At 76.2% G+C, this 7,589-nt stretch overlaps 2 protein-coding genes across 3 annotated transcripts; both read right to left on the reverse strand.

The window, feature by feature from the left end:
• Positions 1-22: 22 nt before the first annotated feature.
• On the reverse strand, positions 23-2,144 carry LOC138065050 (apoptosis regulator BAX-like). Of its 2 annotated transcripts, none has more exons than XR_011138216.1 (6): positions 1,883-1,925; positions 1,655-1,816; positions 1,443-1,578; positions 1,268-1,372; positions 350-972; positions 23-106 (listed from the first exon to the last, which is right to left on the reverse strand). XR_011138216.1 is itself a non-coding variant. In XM_068929286.1 (6 exons), the coding sequence occupies exons 4-6, from the start codon at positions 1,575-1,577 to the stop codon at positions 871-873; spliced, it is 342 nt and encodes a 113-aa protein (XP_068785387.1). In that variant the 5' UTR covers position 1,578; positions 1,655-1,816; positions 1,883-1,931; positions 2,099-2,144; the 3' UTR covers positions 23-870. The 2 variants fall into 2 exon arrangements, 1 of the variants encoding a protein (XP_068785387.1); XM_068929286.1 differs by adding an exon at positions 2,099-2,144 and having other exon boundaries at positions 23-972; positions 1,883-1,931.
• An 830-nt stretch (positions 2,145-2,974) lies between these two features.
• LOC138065045 (sodium-dependent neutral amino acid transporter B(0)AT2-like) lies at positions 2,975-6,722 on the reverse strand (the record flags this gene model as incomplete). The annotated part of the gene is made up of 5 exons (XM_068929280.1): positions 2,975-3,574; positions 4,286-4,448; positions 5,187-5,346; positions 5,502-5,703; positions 6,543-6,722. Coding segments are annotated over 5 exons (1,059 nt in total), but the record flags the coding sequence as incomplete, so codon positions are not given.
• Positions 6,723-7,589: the final 867 nt, after the last annotated feature.

Consider the following 7,589-nt stretch of genomic DNA (forward strand, 5'->3'; position numbering starts at 1 on the left):
GCCCAACACAACACACGACCCGGCCCGTTTCCCCTTTATTTCCAGACATCAAAAACCCGAGATACAAAAGAAGTTACAAAAGGAAAAAAACCGGGAGGGGGGGGGGCTGGGACACCTGGGCTCCCCAGCCCGGGTGGGAAGGGGGACCTCCCCATGACATCATCGCGTCCTGGCATCACTGCTCCATGACATCACCCCCCTCCCGAGTGCCACGGGGGAGGGGGGGGCACTGCCCCAGCTCTGAGCAGCACCTTGGGGACACTGATTGCAAAGCAGGGCCCCCCCAGACGGGGGGTGTAAACAGGGGTCCTGGCCTCAGCCCTGAGAGCCCCCCCCCCCCCCCGGGGGCAGGTGCAGGGCTCTTGCACCCAGGGGGTCTTTCCAGGAGCCACAAGCCCCCAATAAATACCTAACCGGCAGCCCACCCCCTAACAGCCCCGGGTTTGGGGGCACAGGGCCCCCGCATGGGGGGGGCAAGATCACCGCCCCCCACAGCACCGCAGCCCCGGGAGTCCAGGCCGGGGGCTCCGGCTCGAGCCGGCCACCCCCAGGGACTGGCGATCCCAATGCCAGGACTGGGGCAGGGGGTGAAGCCGTGTTCCCCTGCTCCCATCCCAGATCTGGGGTCCCAGGCAATGCCGTCCGTGGTCCCAGCAAGTCCATCTGTCGGGGGGGGGGGGGGGTCACCGCTCCCCTAGGGGAGGGGACAGGCCCCCGTTCAGCCCCCGAGTTGGGTGAGTCCTAACAAAGTCCAGTTCATTAAAAACACCCCCCTCCTCGAAGGCACAGAGCCCCGCGGGGCTGGAGGGGGGCAGCACCGTCCCTGCCGGCAGGGGCCAGTCCTGTGAGGGGGCCGCGGCCCCCCCAGCTCTACGACATCTTCCAGATGGTGAGCGAGGCCGTGAGCACACCAGCAGCAAAGATGGTGATGGTCTGCCAGGTCGGGGTGCCGAAGTAGGAGAGCAGTCCTTCCTGGGGGGGGGGGAGAATCAGCCAGAGCCCAGGTCCCCCCAGCCCCCAGGTCCCCCCAGCCCCCTCCAGGCACCACAGGAGCTGCTGCGAAACACCTCTATGTGCCGGAAAAGAGGCGCTTGGCAGGGCTCAGACCCACCCTTCCCCGCTGAGGGGCTTGTTTAAGAGCCACGCTAGCTAAAACGGGGGCGTAGCCGAGGGGGCTGGGGAGGCACGACCCACCCCCCAGCTGGGGGGCAGGGAAGGGTCTCTCCCACCCACGCTTGCAGGGCGCCCCAGGCCCAAGGGGACTCACCCATCCTCCCTGCGCTTGGATCCAGGCCAGGACGTGGTCGCGGAGATACTCCATGGTCCAGTTGAGGATGGTGCGAACCAGCTCGGGGACCTTGGTGCAGAGAGCCTGCGGGGAGGGCAGGGTCAGGGGGCAGCGGGCCGGGGGGCCGCGAGGCCCGGGGTGCCGGGGGCCCCACCTTGAGCACCAGCTTGCAGGCAAAATAGAAGAGAGCGACGACGCGGCCCCAGTTGAAGGTGCCGTCGGCAAACATCTCGGCGGCCACGCGGAAGAAGACCTCCTTCGGGGGGTGGCAGCCCACCTGCTCGATCATCCTGCGGGGGGGCCGGGTGAGCGCGGGGCGAGGCGAGCGGGCGGGCGGCCCCCGGCCCGGCCCGGCCCCGCACCCACCTCTGCAGCTCCGCGTTGCTGTCGAGCTCGTCGCCGATGCGGCGCAGGCACTCGCCGAGGCGCTTCGTCTCGGGGCTGCAGGACTGCGGCCCGCCGAGCTCCGCCTGGCCCAGGGCCACGGCCTGCGAGTCCCCGCAGCGCTCGACGCGGTCGCGGATGAACCTGCGGGCGGAGGGGTGAGCGCGGGCGGCGGGCGGGCCCCGGGGCCCCCGGCGCGCCCGCACTCACCCCCGCAGCAGGATGACGCCCGTGCGCAGGATCTGGTCCGAGGAGGCCCCTGCGGAGAGCGGTGCTTACGGCAGGGGCCGGGAGCCCCGACCCGGCAGAGCAGAGCAGCGCGGGCCGGGCCGGAGCCCCCGCCGCCCCCTCGGCCCGACACGGGGCCCCGGGGCCGCGCCGCCCCGCAGCCGGGAGCCCCGGCCCCTCCCGCGCCCCCCCACTCACCGCCTCCCCCCGGGGGCGGCTCCGGCTCGCGGTCGCCGGAGCCCCCCCCGCCGCCGCCGCCGCCGCCGCCGCCGCCGCCGCCGCCGCCGCCCCGCTGCGCCGCCGCCGCCGCCGCCATCGCCGCCCGCACCACGTGGTCCCGGGCGCCGGCGTCACGTGACACCGGCCGCGGCCGGGCAGCGCGCCTGCGGGCCCCGCCCTCCCGCCCGGGTCACGTGACAGAGGGAGGCCGGCCCGGTGGGGGGGCGGGGGGGGGGGGCGAGGACGGTCACGCGGTACGGCGCGCGCGCAGCCACCTGCCGGAGCCCGGGAAGAGTGACGTCAGCGCCCACCCTCAAGCGGCCGACGGTGCGGGCGTGGCCTCCGCCCGGCCCCGCCCCCGGGCGTGGCGGCCCCGCCCCCCATGTAGGCCCCGCCCCCCCAAGAGGCGGCTCCACGCGGGGTCTTGGTGCAGCAGCTTTATTGGGGGCAGAGCTCTGACCTGACCCCCACCCCGACCCCGACCCCAATCTGACCCCGACCCCGACCCGACCCCCACCCCGACCTGACCCCCACCCCGACCCCGACCCCAATCTGACCCCGACCCCGACCCGACCCCCACCCCGACCCCGACCCCAATCTGACCCCGACCTGACCCCCACCCCGACCCGGACCCCAATCTGACCCCGACCCCGACCCTGACCCCGACCCCGGCCCGACCCCGGCTCAGGCCGCCCTGCCGCGGCCCCCCGCACCCTGCGTCCGCCCGGCCCCGCCGGCTCGGGGGCTGCAGCTTTGGTCCCGCCCGGGCCTGACCCTTCCTCCTGCCCCACGGCGCCCCCCCGGCCCCACCCTGCTGCCGCCGGGGCCCCGCCTGCTCTCCCAGCCCTCCAATGGGCAGCTGCCGCGTCTTGGATGCGCTGGCCAATCAGGAAGGCTGTCTTGCTGTCGTCCAATAGGGCTCCGTCCTGCTCCACCAACGGGTGCGGCTCTCTCCCAGGGGAGGGGGAGTGGGCTGGCCAATCAGGAAGCAGTCCCCCCATCCTCCAATGGCGCTCCTCCCTGCCCTCCCACCCACCAATGGGGCTCTTTCCCGCTCTCCCAGCTCCAGGCGGGCATGGTCCTGCCTCAGGGGTTGGCCAATCAGGGAGCGGGCCCTGTTGCCACTGGCCAATGGGGCTCCTTCCTGCTCTCCCAGCCCCGCCCGGGGGCGGAGCCCCCGGGGGGCCCTAGCGGGCGCTGGGGGGCTACAGGGGGGGCAGCAGGTGGCTGTCGGGGGGCGGCGAGTCGGCCGGGCTCTCTTCCTCCTCCTCCTCCTCCTCGGCGGCGGCGGCGGCGGCGGGGCCGAGCCCGGGGGGCGGCGGGGGGGGGCCCGGGGCGCCGCTCGCGCAGCACCTGGCGCAGCAGCACCAGCGGGATGGGCAGCACGGCCGCCGCCATGAGGCCCACGATGAGCCCCACGGCCCAGGGCGGGTACGGGCGCTGCGTCGCCGTCGCCTGCGGCGGGACGGGGCGGCCTCAGGCGGCTGGAGCGGCCCGGGGCGCCCCGGGGTGCTGGGGGGACCCTGGGGGCCGTCACAGGCCCCCCGGGGAGGCGCCAGGGCCGCTCTCGGGGCACCCGGGAGGTCTGGGGGGCACCCAAGGGGGCACAGGGGGACTTGGGGCATCTGAGGGGTCCTGGTTTGGATGCAGGGGCACCTGGGGGGTCCCAGAGGGTCCGAGGGAGAAGGGGGGCACCCGGGGGTCCTAGGGGGATGCAGGGGCACCAAGGGGTCCCAGGGGGAAGGGGGAGCATCTGGGGGTCCGGGGGGGGGTCCTGGGGGACACGGGGGCACCAAGGGTCCCAGAGGGTCCCAGGGGGAAGGGGGGCACCCAGGGGTCTGGGGGGGTCCTGGGGGGGGACACGGGGGCACCAAGGGGTCCCAGAGGGTCCCCAGGGGGAAGGGGGGCACCCAGGGGTCCGGGGGGGGGTCCTGGGGGGACACGGGGGGCACCAAGGGGTCCCAGTCCCAGGGGGAAGGGGGCACCCAGGGGTCTGGGGGGGGGTCCTGGGGGGACACGGGGGCACCCAGGGGTCGGGGGGGTCCTGGGGGGACACGGGGGCACCCAGGGGTCCCAGAGGGTCCCAGGGGGAAGGGGGGCACCCAGGGGTCCCAGAGGGGCACAGGGGGTCCCGGGGGGTCGGGGCCCCGGGTGCCGGCCGCTCACCGTGTCGCGGTCCCAGGCCTGGTAGCTGGGGCGGCTGAGGCAGAGCTGGCCCAGGCTGGCCAGCAGCAGGCCCAGCGCGGCGGCCGGGCTGCCGTAGCGCCACAGGAAGCCGTAGAGGCGCCAGGGCGGCCGGCCCAGCATGGCCTCCACGTCCGCCAGGAACCTGCGCACGGCCGCCGTCAGCGCCCACGGCCGCACCGCGCCGCGCACCCTGCGCCGCGCCGCATGTGCACCCTGCGCCGCGCCGCCTCGCGCTGCACTGCGCACCCTGCGCCACGCCGTGCACACCCCGCCGCGCTGTGCACCCTGCACCGCATCGCGCCATGCACACCCGCCGCACCGCGCCGTGCACCCTGTGCTGCGCCGCCTCGCGCTGCACTGCGCACCCTGCACCGCGCCGCGCCGTGCACACCCGCCGCACTGTGCACCCTGCACCGCATCGCGCCGTGCACACCCGCCGCACCGTGCCGCGCACCCTGTGCTGCGCCGCCTCGCGCTGCACTGCGCACCCTGCACCGCGCCGCACACCCTGCGCCACGCCGCCTCACGCTGCACTGCACACCCTGTGCAGTGCACACCCTGCACCGCACCGCGCCGTGCACACCCACCGCACCGTGCACCCTGCACCGCACCGTGCACACCCACCGCACCGTGCACCCTGCACCGCACTGCGCTGTGCACACCCACCACCCCGTGCACCCTGCACCGCACCGTGCACACCCACCGCACCGTGCACCCTGCACCGCACTGCACTGTGCACACCCACCGCACTGCGCACCCTGCACCGCACCACACCGTGCACACCCGCCGCACCGTGCACCCTGCACCGCACCGCGCCACGCACACTGCACCGCACCACACCGTGCACACGCCACACCACCGTGCACCACCAGGCGCTCACCTCTCAGCCCCATACACCCAGGCCACGGCCACGGCCTCACAGACCACCACGGCCAGCAGCGGCAGCGTGGCCGCGTAGTCGTCGAACATGGCCACGAAGTAGCTGCCGGAGCGCTGGACAAAGAGCAGCCCCAGCGCGAAGCCGCCGAGGCAGCACAGCCCTGTGGGAACGGCGCCGGGCGCCGGCGTGAGTGCCGCGTGCAGGGGCCGTGCTGGACGTGCAGCGCCGTGCACGGCCACCACCTGCTCCCGCAGCACCGTGCACGGCTGCCGAGGCCCCATCCCGCTCCCGCAGCCCCGTCCCGTCCCCGCGCACCGGTGAAGAGCGCGCGGCGGCGGCGCAGGGCCGGGAAGCTGTCCTGCAGCGGCGTGAGGATGCCCTGCACGGTGCCCAGCATGGTGCTCAGCCCCAGGTTCAGCAGCATGAGAAAGAAGAGCACCGACCACAGGGGGGAGGCGGGCAGCAGCGTCATGGTCTCCGTGAAGACAATGAAGGCCAGGCCGGTGCCCTCCACGCCCTGGGGAGGAGGGGTGTCACGGGCAGAGCTGGGGGGCAGCGTGGGGACACCCTGCCCCTGCCTGGGGCGGCGGCTCAGCCCCGGCCGGGAGACGGGAGCCGCGCAGGGCCCCTCACCCGGCGTCGGGGCGGCCCGAGGGGGTGGCTCAGCCCCGGCCGGGAGACGGGACCCGCGCAGGGCCCCTCACCCCGGCATCAGGGCGGCCCGAGGGGGCGGCTCAGCCCCGGCCGGGAGACGGGACCCGCGCAGGGCCCCTCACCCTGGCGTCGGGGCGGCCCGAGGGGTGGCTCAGCCCCGGCCGGGAGACGGGACCCGCGCAGGGCCCCTCACCCCGGCGTCGGGGCGGCCCGAGGGGGCGGCTCAGCCCCGGCCGGGAGTCAGGACCCGTGCATGGCCCCTCACCCCGGCATCAGGGTGGCTCAGCCCCAGCCGGGAGTCGGGACCCGCGCAGGGCCCCTCACCCTGGCGTCGGGGCGGCCCGAGGGAGCGGATGCTCAGCCCCGGCCGGGAGACGGGAGCCGCGCAGGGCCCCTCACCCCGGCGTCGGGGCGGCCCGAGGGGGCGGCTGCTCAGCCCCGGCCAGGAGTCGGGACCCGCGCAGGGCCCCTCACCCCGGTGTCGGGGCAGCTCAGCCCCGGCCGGGAGTCGGGACCCGCGCAGGGCCCCTCACCCCGGCGTCGGGGCGGCCCGAGGGGGCGGCTGCTCAGCCCCGGCCGGGAGACGGGAGCCGCGCAGGGCCCCTCACCCCGGCGTCGGGGCGGCTCAGCCCCGGCCGGGAGTCGGGACCCGCGCAGGGCCCCTCACCCCGGCGTCGGGCGGCCCGGGTCCCGCGCCCTCACCTGGCTCATCTCGTCCTCGAGGCGGCAGTCGGAGAGGCCCAGGGCGCCGCGCAGCCCCGGCGGCAGCCCCCGCAGCCAGGCGCTGTAGGCCGGGGCCGGCAGGGCCGAGACGTTCCCGGCGGCGGCGGCAGCTCCGGGGGCCACCGGGCCGCCACCGCCGGCCCCAGCAGCTCCGCGTTCCTGCGGGGAGGCGGCGGCCGTGTGCCACCGTGCCACGCACCGCCGGCGCCTGGGCCGGGGCCGGGCCCCCCGCCGGAGCCCCCCGCGCCGTGGTGCGACGCACGAGGGCCAGCTCGCGCCGGGGCCCCCCCGGGCGGCACGGCCCCCGGGGGCCGTTCCCCCGTCCCCGTGCGAGGGGGCCGTTCTCCCCGTCCCCGTGCCGGGGGCCGCTCCCCCCGTGCTTGCACAAGGCCTGTGCCCCTGCCCCGGCCCTGGCCCCCTCCCCGGCCCTGTCCCCCTCCCCATCCCCATCCCCGGCCCTGTCCCTGTCCCCCTACCCAGCCCCCTCCCCGTCCCCTTCCCCATCCATGTCCCCGTCCCCCTCCCTGTCCCCGTTCCCCTCCCCGGCTCCCTCCCAATCCCTGGCCCCCTCCCCGTCCCACTCCCCCTCCCCATCCCACTCCCCATCCCCCGGCCCTGGCCCTGTCCCCCTCCCCGTCCCCATCCCTGTCCCTGTCCCCTCCCCAGCCCCCTCCCCAGCCCCATTCCCATCCCCGTCCCTCTCCCCGTCCCCCTCCCTGTCCCCATCCCCGCCCCCGGCCCCCTCCCCGTCCCCGGTCCCCGTCCCCCACCACATCCCCATCCCCGGCCCCCTCCCCGGCCCCGGTCCCCCTCCCCGTCCTGTCCCCCTCCCAGCCTGGTCCCTGGTCCCTGGTCCCCGTCCCCATCCCCATCCCCGTCCCCATCCCTGTCCCCATCCCTGTCCCCCTCCCCATCCCCATCCCTGTCCCCATCCCTGTCCCCTCCCCAGCCCTATCCCTGTCCCCATCCCTGTCCCCGTCCCCGTCCCCGGCCCTATCTCCGTCCCCCTCCCTGTCCCCCCTCCCC

Source organism: Struthio camelus, unplaced genomic scaffold (assembly GCF_040807025.1).
Source record: "Struthio camelus isolate bStrCam1 unplaced genomic scaffold, bStrCam1.hap1 HAP1_SCAFFOLD_274, whole genome shotgun sequence".
Taxonomy (NCBI): Eukaryota; Metazoa; Chordata; class Aves; order Struthioniformes; family Struthionidae; genus Struthio; species Struthio camelus.